At 51.0% G+C, this 14,126-nt stretch overlaps 1 protein-coding gene across 1 annotated transcript; it reads right to left on the bottom strand.

Annotated features, from left to right (window-relative positions):
• Positions 1-1,583: 1,583 nt before the first annotated feature.
• LOC136303906 (serine/threonine-protein kinase PAK 3-like) lies at positions 1,584-12,532 on the bottom strand. The gene is made up of 10 exons (XM_066207605.1): positions 12,454-12,532; positions 12,034-12,071; positions 11,467-11,589; positions 10,549-10,890; positions 7,478-7,590; positions 6,722-6,839; positions 5,779-5,878; positions 5,136-5,332; positions 3,036-3,173; positions 1,584-1,667 (listed from the first exon to the last, which is right to left on the bottom strand). The coding sequence occupies exons 1-10, from the start codon at positions 12,530-12,532 to the stop codon at positions 1,584-1,586; spliced, it is 1,332 nt and encodes a 443-aa protein (XP_066063702.1).
• Between the last annotated feature and the right edge of the window lie 1,594 nt (positions 12,533-14,126).

Here is a 14,126-nt window from a genome sequence, read left to right as displayed (position 1 = left end):
AGCACCTTCCTTCTCTGGGAATTGCTCCCAAGCATTTTGTCACTGCACCTTGAAAAGGTGTTTGCTGACTGAAGCCACGTTGTGTCTTTCCTTCAGAAATTAATCAAGAAAACACCAGTCACCTACTGAAAGCCTTCTGCTCCCATCCAAATCAGTTCCCTGCTCAAGCGCAAGCCACAGGCTCATCCCCGATTCCCTCTGTGAGATACAGGGTAATATTTTGCTGCAGCCGGAAGATGATTACAAAAATGAATGAAAATTGTTGGTTCTAGGTACTGTTATTTATGGCTTGGATTTGTTCTAGTTAATTTGTTGGCTTTTGCTGGGAGCTGGGAGAGGGGCCAGCTTGAAGCCCAGACCAAAAGGGAAGTAGTAGAAGAGGGGAGGGGACAGAAAGGTAGGCAGTCAGGAGAGAATAAAAGTTCCCCAGTACCCAGCCAAAGGGAAAGGGCACATGGTTCACCCTGGGCTGGGAAAGGCAATAAAAAGCAGCATTCCATTGCAGTGGGTGTGTGTGTTTGGCCCTTGGGGCAAGCTGTCCCTGCCGCCCGCCAACCTCGGTTCCCTCGGCAGAAGCGCCGTGCCTGGAGGACACTACTCTGTGCTGGAGCCTGCAGAGCAGCCCGGCTCCCTCCCCTGTGCCCGGAGTGCTGCACACACTGCTCCCCTTTGCCAGGAGTTCCAGGGCAGCCGGCACAAGAGTGGGAATCCTCAGCCAGGCCTGCAGCCCTCGGCTGCCGTTTGCCTTTCTCTGCTCCTGTGCAGACTGCAGACGGCCGATGCCACCCGTCTGTGCTGTGCCCAGCTGGGCTACGCTTCCCCTCGGGAGCGGCCGGCTGCCAGCCGGGCTCTGAGAGCGGAGCATTCGCCTGCTCCCAGGCTACAAGGGCCTCCTTGCAGCCTGCCTCTGCCCAGGCTCAGGCTGCTCCGGGCTCTGCCAGGGGCCTCCGCCCTGGGCGAGACTGCGTCCGCTCTCACCTCACAGACGCTGACAGCTCTGCACCAGAGGAAACCTCTCAGAGCATTCTCACTGATCTTGCTGATTTCTCACTTGAGCAAGACTCTCCTGCAGCCAAAGAGATTGCACTTCGGGATACAAATCCAAATGGCACGAACCCAAACGCTCTTGAGTCACAGCTGAAGACCTGCATGTGCACAGGATCTTTTGGCTGCCCCACTCCTCCTTTGGTTTTGCCTGCCAATGCCACTGTCCTTTCTGCCTCAAATTGAAGTACCACAGGTGTGCAAAATACGGTCAGTGGGCCATATTCCAAAGGCACTGTGGTCTGGAGAGGATGACTGAAGCGGAGCCTTCCCCACTTTCAAGGCACACCTAAGAAGCTGTCAATGTCACTCTGCACCTTCAACAGACAACGGAACACTCAGACAGAAAAGCTGCACTTATTGACGGGGTGAGAAAGAACGGAATCTTCCAGATGAGCTTACGTTTCAGCAATTTTATTTCCTCATAACCCTATTCTATATAGATAATATAGAATATCAAACCTATAATCCTACTCTACAAGCCTTCTCTAAGGTGGTTATTGAGATAACCAGTCACTACATGAATGTCACATTCATGTCTACTCCTTCTTCTTTATCTTCTTCACTGCCATGATCAGCGGTGTCAGGGTGAATGCTGAATTTCCTGATCTTACAAACGGATGCTGTCCACAGGAAAGAAAATAAAAAACACAAACCAAAAATCAATGAACCATGACTTTCCAAGCTTAGTGCTTCACAGGCTCAATCAGGGTCCCTCTGGTTTCTAGAAAGAGCCAGAAACACGACCAGTGGGACAATCTGCACCTACAGCTTCGTATGAGGACCTTGGCATCATAGGCAAACCTGGCCCAGAATCCCACTCATCTGTTTATTCTGGTGTCTTCATCTTGATGGGACTTTTGCCCTGCCGCTGCTCTAGAAATTTCCCTGGGGTTTCCTCTTTCCAGGATACCTCTATGACTCACATAGGTCCCTCTCTTTGAAAGACAGGCACTGTGCTGATTTCCACAGGGACACGGAACAGTGCCTACCTTTCCATGCCCTGCCCCTCCTGTGCTGGCTGGCACCTTGCTTCCCAGCAGGGACAGCCGAGCGGCACTGGATCCTGCACTTCCCTCTCTGCCACACAAGCTGGCAGTAAACCCTGGGGCAGTTGCCATCGGCTTGACTGTGCCAGGCAGCAGATGGGGCTGGGACCAGTCACCCTCAGCTGTCCCTGTCTGCGTGGCAGAAACATCCAAGAGTGGAGGGGGGGTACAAACCAGAACCCCTCAGAGGCCCCCAGTGAGCCCTCCACAGCCCCTTCTGCCCACGGCCAAATGCCTGACTGCTTGGCTGGGACTGGTTTCCCATGCTTCCTCCACCACTATTTCATGCCTCTGTTCTCCACATTGCTCTGCTTCAACTCTTTTGCCATTAGATAGAACTGAGCACCCCACCAAATTACAAAACAGGGCAACAGAAACAGTCAGAGGACAGAGCACCTGTCCTCTGAAGACAGGCTGAGAGACCTGGACTTATACAGCCTGAAGAAAGAAGAATGGACCCCAGGGAGACATTATTGCCACCTTCTAAAACTTCAAAGTGGCTTCTGAGGGAAAATAGAAGACTTTTTTACATAGGTCCACTTCCAATAGCAAGTGGGCTAATACTTTTAAACAAAATGGGGATGGAGTCAGAGCAGGTCTAACAACAAACCTGTTTACTCAAAGCATGGTGCAGCACTGGCACAGGTTGCCCTGAGAGCTGGTAGGTGCATTGTCCCTGGAACCATTCAAGGTCAGATGGGACAGGCCTCTGAGCAACCCGATCTCTTCAAAGATGTCCCTGCTCATTGCAGGCCACTTGGACCAGATGAACTTTACAGGTCCCTGCCAGCCCAGGCCACTCTAGGATTCCTCAGCGTTCTCATTTGAAAGCACCAAGTGTGGAAGTGAGGAGGAGGGGAGCTCATCTGATGCCTTGCACTTCAGTGCAGGAGGAGCCCGTCCCTGGGACACTGTTTCCCCTGCGGCCCCTTGGCATTTTACCTGCAGCAGCTCCTTGGCAGACCAGCGCCGTGCCTCGTCTGTCTGCAGGCAGCAGCTCAGGAAGTGACGTGTGCGCGGCAAGAACAGGTTGGGCTGCCACAGCCTTGGTCTCCCTCCAGTGGCTATCAGCAGTTGAGGCTGGAGAAAATGGAAACACCCGGCTCCACCTGCTTCTTTCCCTGGAACTGCAACTGCCCTCCCAGATCCCATTGTTTAAGCTCCACTCTGCAGCGACAGTTTGTGCCCTGGCCGAGAGGCAGAGCTGACTTTCCTGTACCAACAAAAACCCCAATGCCCATGCAGCCACAGATTTCCAACATCCAGCAGATCTTGCTTTGGCAGCTATTTCATTGACTGACGTAGTTAGTGGGAACTCCATCAGCAAAAGCATGTTTCCTTCTCTGAGGATTCACAGCAGCCTGACAGGCTTTTTAGAAGAGGCACTTTGCTAGTCTAACTAACCCTACTATTTCCAAGGATTATTACAGGAAAGGCACCTCTGCACTGCTTGTTGGTCCCTTCCGCACAGCTGCCATAAAACAAAACTCATCAGGCCTTTTGTCCTGTTCCAGAAAACAATGGGAATTGGAAGAAATGAAAGGAAATCCACCAGGCGTTCCTCGGGGAAGGAAACAAACATTTGGAATCTCCTATTCAACACAGACACAAAAAGATGCCTGCACCAATCTTTTGCCATGAAAATGCCTCTTTGGGCACAGAGGAGACACCTACAGCTCTGTCTGTCCGCAGTCTGCAAGTTTCAGCTTCTTTATGTGGCAAAAGGAAACCTTCTCATGGTCAAATCAGAGGAAGGAGAAGTGCCATCCCTATGATAAGCCAATGCTCATTTGGATACTCGAGTCAATGCACTCATGGTGTGCCCAGCGCAGAAAGTGCCGGGCAGAGAACGGCAAGTTTCGGCAGGCTCTGCGCATGACACCAGGAGGCTTCTGAGCTGGTCTCTGTAAAAATGCCCATCACAATACCAACAGCTCTGTGCTGCTGGCACTGAAATAGATGGTGACCAAAGAGACTTTGTTATTATCTTCTTCAATCCAGAGAAAAATTTCCAAACCTAAACCAGCAAACAAACTCCCCTTGAGTGCAAATACTTATGGCAGCTTGCTTTCCTTTTCTCACACCGCCAGAGGTGAGATCAAAGGGGCTTTGATCGTGTCCCTCTGCAGCTGAGCTCAGCCACTGGGCATGGTGGGGAGCTGCAGTGCTCCCTGTCATTACAACTGTGCAACCCAGGGCTGTCCCTGCTCCCACGGTAAAGGAACAGCAGCGGCGTCAACCGCACCCCTTGGATCCCAGCCACGGGCACCTGACTGCAAGCCCATCAACTTTTTAAAGTACCCAGAAACAGCTCAGGGTCCGGCATACAATTCTAACTGCAGTTGGGGAGCAACACATCCTGAACTTAGAGAGGCCACCCAGACAGATGTCTTGAAAAGCTGAAAATCTGGAAGACTCACAGGATTTGGGAAAGATGCTACAGCATGGAGAAAAATTGTTGTGCTGTGGTCAAAAAAGGAAAAAGGAAGCACAACTGCTTTGGGATTTACTTGGTGATTGTTTCTTTTCTCTTTTGATCTTTCTTTTGGCTTTTCTTTTTCTCTATTCTTTTGGCTTTTCTTTTTTTTTTCTTTCCCTTTTTCACTTGCTTTTGCTATTTTTCCTTTTTCTTTTTCTCTGGGGTTTTCCTTGGCTTTTTCCTCTTTTCTTACTTTGTCTATAAAATTGAAACTGCGAAGATTAAACCTCCCTTTCCAAGGGTACTAAGAACATATCTAAACATTCCACAGTAAAATTCCTTTCCTTCAGAGACAGAGCTCCAACATGGTTCAAAAAGCAAATGTCAGGCATGGCTGGAGGGCAAAATGGCAGGTTTCTGAACTGCTTGACCTTCCACTTCCCTTCTGATGCAACCAAAGCTACAGCAGATGCTGATGTGCTGCAGGGGACACTTTTAGGAGGCCACCTTCTAAAAAGAGCTGCAAGTGGTGCCAGCAGATGGCAATGGGATTTTGTCCAATGGCACACACAACATGGGACAGCTGAGAAAGACAGCGGGATCGGTGAGCATTTGCACCTTACCGAGACAGGAGTTTCATTCCAGGAAGGAACTTCTCCTTCCACCATGTGAATGCCCACGATTCCAAGCGACCAAATGTCTGCTTTGGGGCCATACGGTTGGTCTTTCATAACTTCAGGAGCCATCCACCCAGGTGTCCTGGCCACTGAGCTCTGCCTACTTTGCTCAGGGAGGAGCTGAGCAAAGAGGCCAAAATCAGCTGTGGAGAAAACAACACACAATGAAAACCACCTCAAATTAGGAACCCAAAGAAAAGAATTCCCCGCTCTCAGTCTAAGAATGTGCTCTTGAATCTCCTGGAGCACTGTCCACACTTCCTTTCCTCGGGGCTTAAGCCCAGGAAGTGTGGTATTGGCCACCTGCAAAAAAATGCCAGCTTTCTAAACACTGCTCACAGCAGTGTCCTTTATTCTCCTGAAGCTTTAGATTGTAGCTCTCTCCCTCTGGAAGGGACACAGACCCACGCCACTCTTGACTGCTTGTGGTTCCTTGTCACACCTCTGTGCATGTTGCAATTTTGCCTTCAGCTTGCAACAGGAGCCCCTGCACTCCCACCAGCACCATTTTTGGGGAGCTGGCAGTCACTCAAAGCAGCCCCACGCTCTGCGTGCTTGGAACGCCGCACCTGACTAAGAATACACTGACCCAGCTTGACAGAGCCGTCGCTTCCCAGAAGGATGTTGTGGCTCTTCACATCTCGGTGGATCACGTGCTTCGAGTGAAGAAAATACAATCCTTGCAGGCACTGAGAGAGAAAACAGAAACAGGAGGGCGAAACTTAGGGAAGTGATTTCATCACACAAGAAAGGAAACAGCCTAAAAATTCCCTCTCCAGGGGAATGGGGCGGCATGGCAGAACACAGTGCCAGCGAGAGGAAGAGCTTGCTGCTCCAAGACTAGCAGAGCAACACCTTTCTAAGGAGAGGCATGCCAGCCTTTGGAAGAGCAGCAGCAACTGCCTTTGTAGACTGCCTTCTGCAAAGCAGCCAGAATGACTGTTGCTGCAGTGCATGTGCTCTCTTCATGCAGAGGTCAAACGAGGGTTGCCAAGAAAGAAAATGTCCCTCCCTTTGCTGTCAAGTTGGATCACTTTTGGCTGGGAGGCTGCATGACAAAGGTTTTATTGCTGGCCTCAGCACAGACTTGGAAGTATCACAGCAGTTCCCTTCCATGAGCAGAGAGCATTTTGGCTGCACTGCTGTCCTTTTCAGCTTAGGACTGTGAGAAATGAATCTCTCTCTTTTGTTTGCACTTTGTTTCAAATCCTGCTGCCACCACCTTGGCTTTTACAGGCAAGGAATGCAGTGCAGACAGGCTTGAGGTAAACATTTAAAGAGGCAAGGCGGAGAAGGGCAGATACAAATACAAGAAACAGAGCGAGAATACAACAGCAGGAGATAAGAGTACAGGATCAGAGTCCAGTGAGTGCAGAGGCCCTGGCAGGCAGTTGTCTTGAGATGCTCTTGCCTGCCCATAGCACACCAGCAATACTGAAACAAAGGCTGGCACATGGAATCACTCCAGTTCTGAGCCCAGTTTCCCAGACCACCCTGCCCAAGGCCTGAGAAGTACAGATGGGATCCCTGACCTCACGACTGATTGCTGCCATCTCGTCTTCAGAAAGGCAGACCTTGCTGATGATTTCACTCAGCGTGCCTCCATCCACGTACTCCATAACCAGCCAGAATTGCTCATTGACAAGGTAGCTGAAAGAAGGAAACAAGGGCATAGACATAAACATGCATGGCTACCTTGGTCTCGTGCTTGATTCTTGTTTCCAGGTCCCTCTGTGACAAGGAGAGAATAAAAGGAATGACATTGCCTCTAGGTTGTGCAGTGTTTGCAGTCTGTCTCAAGGAGAAAGGCAGAGCTGTGAAAAAGGAGATGCCAGCAAGTGAAAAATGCAGTTTAGGAACAGGCCAAATAAAAGACCAGTCAAGCTGCATGTTTCTGGGAAAAAAGCCCCCAGTCTTCCTGCCATGCAAAGCCATGGAAAAGAGGAGACACAATCCAAGGCAAATCCTTGTTTCGTTTATCCACACCTAAGATGATACTTGAAAAAAAATCAAGCCCCAAAACAACATGGCAGCACTGAACTTGCAGGCTGTTGATTTACTTAGATACGATTGATCCAGGTCTTTGAACACTTTTCAAACTACACATGCCAGGCACGACTCATGCAGGCAAGATGCACTCTCTTCCCATCCATGGCAGATGAACAGAGCAATAAGAATCAACCAATAATTAACAGCTCTATTTTCTGCCAGTGACCAAAGTGGGTTTTTACTTTGCGTCTCTGCAAGAGGTAACCAAACATTCATGGGACAGAAGCACAACAACTCACCTGTCTAAAATGTTGACCAGGTTGGGATTCCCATTCATCTTCATGACCAGTAATTCAGAGAAGGTTAATTCCTTCTTCCGCAGTCCTTGGAGATTGATTTTCTTTATGGCCACCTAAAATGACATTGAAAATCAGTCACTTTCCAAGCTGGTGGCAGGAGACCACAACGCTCATGCAGCGCATGGTTTTGGAATGGCACAGCTAAGCTGTGCCAAAGTGCCTTGGGATTAGACCAAGGAGTAATTAGCAACTGACATTCCAACAGCCCATTTCTCTGCTCCTTTGGGGGCCAGTCACAGGACACGTGGTCACTGATATTTTGTCTTGTCCACTTGGTAACAAGGGTGTCTCAGCTATCACCCACAGACCTCTGAGCACACTCTTTGCTGCTCTTTCTGGGATTCAGAAGTAATCCGCCCCTTACTACTCTGTGGCTACCTCTTGGGCTATGGGCAGGGCTTAGGGCTTTTAGGGATGCCTTGCAGCTCTCTCCCTAAGGGCACTTCCTAAGTGCAGCACTGCAGGTGGCTAAGGGAACTACCAGTGACATTCAGATGTATTTGCTGACAGTCAGAAATGAGAACTCAGGACTCAAGCTGTAGCCCCAAAGAGCAGGGAGATGCTCGAGGAGGCACCACCTTTGTTTCAGCAATTCAGCAAGTGAGCAAGTCCTTCAGTGAAAGGAGCCACTCCCCTCCTTGCCTTCCTTCTGGCAGCTGAGAAGGACAAAGACTGTCCCAAATGCAACTGGCAGGCTGTCACAAGTCTGTGCTTCTTGTGTCTTTTCAACACAGCTCTAGCCAAAGCTGCAGCTACAGCTGACACAGAGAGGAAAGCCCCCGAGAGCAGCAGAGTCTGTGGGGGCTGTTGACATTTACCTCTCCTCCTGTGGCAGTGTCGAGCGCTCTACAAACCTCTCCAAAAGTCCTAGAAACAAAAGAGCAGCAAAGAAAGGAGAAACCATTTAGACCTTGGAGTGAAAGCCAGCCCAGACTGGAGATCTCTGCTGGAAATGCCTAGAACCTGCAGGATGCAGAAGGGCTCTGTCAGAAGGCAGATGATGCATTTTGCTCTCAAGTGCATGGCCACTGGGCCTGAAGCATTGAGGATTACTGCCTCAGCTCAGAAAGAGAGTTTCTTCTTTCTTCTCGGGTTTCAGTTTCTAAACTGTGCAGTTCTAATCCTGACCATGGAATATTTCCTACAGCAAACTCTTGCAAAGAGAGCTATGATAGGGGCTAGGCTTCCTCTTTCAGGCAAGCAAGATTCTTCTCCCTCTGTTAGTGTGGCCAGCTGATTAGAGATATACAAAAATGCAAAGGAAATTAACACAGAGCTGTCCCACACTTGAGAGACCAGGAGATCTACCAGGTCCTGTTGCCTACTGCAGGCAAGACCTTGGCAGTGTGGAGATGTCTTTGATAACGCCTTCTGGCCAGGCTCACAAATTCTGACTGGTACTGAGAGATGGGACAGTCTAGCCTCAGTGTCTGAACACGTTTGCAGCTGGCCTGACTTCAGACCTGATAGATACTCCACCAGGAAAACACCTGGCCCATGGTTTTGTGGTTGGACTCACCCGCTGCCGATATTTTCGACTTTGATGTATTTTGTCATGGGATTTTCCGTGCTGACAACTGTCCCTGAGTAAAACAAAATTCAAGATGCTGACTTTCAAGCAGAGATCCCAGCTTCCAGGAGACACCTAAAAAGGCAGCCCCGTTGCGTGGGGCTCTGAACCCTTTGTGGTCCGCTGGCTAACAGCAACAACAACAAGCAGACAGACAGACAGACAGACAGCTCTGAAGCACAGATGGCCAGCAGAGACTGATTTTCTACACAAGTTCCTATGGAGAATCCTAACTGTCCCTGTGATATCAGACTGAGGAGGACCACTTGGTCCAGCTACGCTGCCACATGCACACAAGACACCGTCCCTCAGACAAGAAATACACAAGACGTACTCAGTAGCTCCAGGGAGTCCTCCTCGATCAGCTGTTGCTGAGCAGCAGCTGTGTCAGCGCTGCAGATGAACCGACTGCCCGGGCTCACCTTCTCGGCTTGGGGAGCAAAGGCTCTTTGACACAATGATCCTGCTGCAGCAGGTTTAGTGCAAGAGCCTGTGTAGATCTGGGAGAAGAAATGAGTTTGGTTCAGAAACGTGGCTGGCGGAGATGACCCTGAGATGCCGTTCCAAATGCAAGCCCTTAGGAAGATTCTGTCAGCCTGCCACACGCAGGGCTCTTAAAATGGATTTTTTGCACGTCCACTTCTCTTTGACTGGATGGGCCAAAGCCAAAGGCTGGTTTTACTGGAGTTCATGGCCAGATTCATCTTCCATTTCCAGGGATTTTCTGAAGGATGACTGCCACATGGACCATATTCCACTTCTTCCCAAGGACCATATTGCACTTCCTCCCTCTTTTCCCCCTCCAAGGGCTGCAGACACACTTGCAGCTCCCGGTTCAAATGTTCTACCTCCCCCCACGGAGTGCTCTTGTCCTCCACCACGTTCAGGTCATTCTCAACCGGCAGCACTTCTGGTGGAGGCAGTTCCTGTGGCTCACACCAATCCTGGGGCTCCTCCTTCTCAGCCATTTGCAGGAGGCCTTTGCAGGCTGCCTGGCCAGATGTCAACACTTCCACCTCGAGTCAAAGAGAACAAAGCAGTCAGAGGCTACAGCTTGTCCCTGTTAGCCAAGAGTCATCAGCTGTGAGCAAAGGGAAAGAAGAGATTTACAAGGGCTACAGACAGCTTGTTTCCATCCTCCATCTTGGGATCCACGTTCCACTGTTAAAACACCACAAGAAACGAGGAGAGCGAGAAGAGGCCAGCAGGAGTCAGTTTGGATGACTGCTGGCCAAAAGGCCAAAGGACTACTTCCACTGTCCAGGGCAGCAGTCGAGATTCAAGATACCAGGAAATGTCCTTTAGAATGGCTGCCACAGACACTACAGCAGGATGGCCCTCAGAGGCATCACCCCATTTGCCTGCTGCTCTGCAGTGGAAAGGCAAGAAGGGCAGAAAGCACCAGCTTGGTGACTGTGGCAGTTATTGCTGTTTCACTCACTTGCTTTTGAAGATTTTGACGGAGGGCATTGAGTATGTCTCTCATTGTTTTCATTTCTTGCTCCATCCTCTTCTCTTTTGCCTTGACCCTAGCCTCCATTTCCTGCAGCCCTGCTTGCAGCTGTTCCTTGTCATTCTGAAAATAAAGTGAGAGAGGATGTTTCCTCATTGGAGTAGCTTCACCTCTCTCACTCACCTGAGCTTGTTGATGTCCCCTCTGCTGATGGAGATGCATCTCCTCTTGAGGATGAATCTCCATCATGTCTTCTGTGTTCCTCCTCTTCACTGCCTTGATGTCACTCTGAGCTTCAGGCAGCTCTGCTTGTGGCTCTGCCTTGAGATTCTGCACACACAAACGCAGAGCAAGTGACAGGGAGCTGCCATCAGGCTCAGCTTTTTCCTCTTTCAGCCTCAAAATCACATTCGCTCAGCCACTTCTTTCTGTGTCCCTGCCCACCTCTGCTTCCACTGCCAACCTCCTTTCCCAGTGCCAATCTCTGCACGTGACAAGACTGGGCACAACTGGAGTGCCCAAAAGACTCTGTAGAAGTGATGAACGACTCGAGAAAACTACAGAAACTTTCCAGAAGCCAAACACAGGTGTCCCAAGTAGGAAAACAAACAAACAAAATCTCTTGACTTCCAGAAGGAGCCCGTGCGCCCTTGGGCTATAGCTCTGCAGAAGCCAAGGCATAGAGCTTCGCTGAGCCAGATGCTCACGCGGAGCACCAGCCCTTTGGTGACTCAACGTGGCAGATCAAAGCCCATTGCCCAGCTGTCACTGGCTGGGGGGAGACCCTAGGTCCTGGCAGCACTGCAGCACTCAGCACCCTCAGCCAGCAGCAGCGAGAGCTGGCTGGGCAGAAACTTGCACCTCTGCCTTGCACTAAAGACAGCACCCTCCAGAAGTGGCACTTACTGTCTGGGAAAGTTCCAGCTGTGGTGTGACCGCTGCTGGAGGCCTGTGGTCATCTGGCTCCTCGTTGGCCTCTTCTGCAGGAGCAGAGGGAGCCAGAGGAGAGTCTGCTCTTGCTTCTGTGATCTGTGGACAGAGAGGACGGTGAGATACAGGCTCATTTATAAGCTTCCTTCTCTTCAGCCCTCAAACCGCCTGTACTAAGCACAAATCATCGACCTTAAGAGCAATGGGATTCTAAGTCACTCAGACTAAATTCAAATAGGCTGATTCAACTGTGCTGCCAATTGCTCTGAATTAGATTTTCCCCCCTTGGCTACTATGTGGGGGCAACTTTCTCCCTGCAAAACTGGGCTTTTAGCTCTTTTAAAGCTCTGCAATGGAAAATGAGGAAATGGAAAATTAGGAAATAGCCAGTGACGCCTTTGCTCTTGCTGCTGCAGACATGGAAATGGATTTTCTTGCAGCCTGCTCATCTGGTCCTCTGCACTCTACTGCCACAGGCCAAGCTGACAGCTTGCTGCACAATTCTTAAACGCCAGGAACATCAAATGTTCCTTTCTTACTCACCTCAGGATCAGAACCTCTGAACACTCGGCTCAGGTGACCTGCAGTGGGCAAGGGAAAATAAACCAGATTTTTTGAGAACGCTGGAGACAACCAGAGCATTTTTACAGCACCTTCCAAGAAGGCCTCCCAGTCCACATTTTCAAAGTTGTCCCGCTTGACCCAGCAAAGGGAGGAAATGACAGACTCTGCTGCCACACACTCTCTCATGGAGGGAACACAACCCCTGCAGGCTCCCTTGCAAATGCTGCCCGCACAGCCCTGGCTACAGACACCCCCTTTTGAGCTGAACGTGTTGACAGCGCTTCACCCAAGCGGCATCCAAATGGCCTTTCTGTTTCCAAATCAACTCAGTCACTAAGAAAGAGCAGGAAGACATACAAAAGCCCGGTTAGGTGACACCCAGGGGAAACCTCTACTTACGTGCCAGCTGTGTCAGGAAATAGCAGGAATATCCGACTCCATAAACAGAGAAAACTACAGCTGCAAGCTGCCCAATCATTGTGGCAGCTGCTGTGCAAGTTTGCAAACTCTAACACTAAAGAACAGCAAGGCTACTCTCCGTGTTCAGCTGCCCACTGACAAAAGACTCAAGCGCAGGACAAAAGCTCCTGTGCTGAGCAAGCTCAAGAGCTGCTCTGACACCCCTGAGGCCTTCCGTGCACCAAGACAACCTCGGATGTCACCACGACCACGTGGCAACCGTGCCCTGACATCACAAAGCAAACGCTCTGTGATGGTCTGTGAATTGATACCGACGGAGAGACTGATGTCTGTGTAGGCCTAGGCTGCATTTTTACCTCTTTCCCTCCTCGGCTGCCTGTTTCAGCTCTTGTTTTTCCCCCTGTGCCCCCTGTGCCCCCTGTTGCTGTGCCCAGCCCCAGCTGGCGGCCGGGCCGGGCGGAGCAGCAGTTCCAGCCCCGGGTGTCCCTGGAGCGTTGGGAGCTGCCGGTGGCCCCCGGTGCTGTCCCCTGAGGAGCTGCTGAAGGACGGGGAGACACAGGGGGCTGAGGGGGCAGCTCTGCCAGGCCGTGGAACCAATTCCAGAGGCTCCACTTTGGCCACGGCTGCCCTGCCGACCTTGAGGACAGGCAGGGACTGACAGGAGGCAGCGGGGAGAAGCTGAAGGCCACCAGCTCCAGCAGTGAGCAGGGAGCTGCTGCTGCTAGCCCCGAGCCCGGGTGAGGCCGCAGGGCCGGTCAGGCGGGCTGGACTGAGGGTGCCGCGGGGCTTTGGCCCTGGGCCGTGCAGCTGCCCCGGCCGCCACAGCGGCTGTCCTTGGGCAAGGCAGCTCTGCCCGCAGGGCCCGGGAGCTGTGCCCCTCTGAGGATCGTTTCCTGAGGCAAACTCCAACTCTAACCCCGAGCAGGAAGCAGAACCCCTCACAGTGCCTTTGCAGTAGCTTGGAAGGGGAAGGGCCAAGGGAGGAGTTTTGGGGGCAGGAGCCAATACCAAAGCAATAGGGGCAGGGTTCAATGTGGAGTGACAAGGTTTGAGCCAACCAGGCGGAAGATCACAACACTGGAGGACTTTGTCCCTGCAATTCTCCAGCCATGCCCAGCACATGCCCCACTTGTGCCCTGGCTGGGCAAGGCAGGCACAGATTTGGGATGGCAGCAGAGCCACACGTTGGCTGAGGACTCGCTGCAAAGGCTGCTGAGAAAACTCGGGGAATCCAGAGTGTAGAACTCCAACCAGAAGCCAGCTGGGCAGGAGAAATCCTTCACCAGGAAAGAAAAGAGAGAAAATGTGGCAAAACCGGTGTGAGGATAACTCTGAGAGTCACAAAATGCTCTAAAATCACCATTGCCTAGGCATGTCTTCAGCAAAAATAATCTGTTAAAAACTGAACAGCTTCCATGAAAGATAGATTGCACTTTCACTTCCCTTGCTATGATAAGTGAAGATGTCCTTATCACTGAGAATTTTTGCCCTTCAGCACCTCCCACACATTCAATCAAAGGTTCTGTGCTGCCACTTGGCACCATAAATGGAAGCAGCCCTGCCCTTGTACCAGTGTTTGCAGCCTGTTCCTCCTCCTGTCTCCACGTCTCAGAAACTGAACCGTCCCCTTCCTGTCCAAACTGTGCCTGAGG

The sequence above is a fragment of the Chamaea fasciata genome, unplaced genomic scaffold (assembly GCF_029207755.1).
Source record: "Chamaea fasciata isolate MVZ Bird 193981 ecotype frontalis unplaced genomic scaffold, bChaFas1.0.hap1 SCAF_42, whole genome shotgun sequence".
Classification (NCBI taxonomy): Eukaryota; Metazoa; Chordata; class Aves; order Passeriformes; family Sylviidae; genus Chamaea; species Chamaea fasciata.
This window is presented reverse-complemented; position numbering and strand designations above follow the sequence as displayed.

Coding starts and splice junctions, on each gene's coding strand:
- LOC136303906 (XM_066207605.1), bottom strand. CDS start 12,532: ATGATTGGGCAGCTTGCAGCTGTAGTTTTCTCTGTTTATGGAGTCGGA. Junction 7,591..10,548: donor GTCAAAATCTTCAAAAGCAA/GTGAGTGAAACA, acceptor ATGTCATTTTAG/GTGGCCATAAAGAAAATCAA. Junction 1,668..3,035: donor CTGCCAAGGAGCTGCTGCAG/GTAAAATGCCAA, acceptor TCCTGTGGACAG/CATCCGTTTGTAAGATCAGG.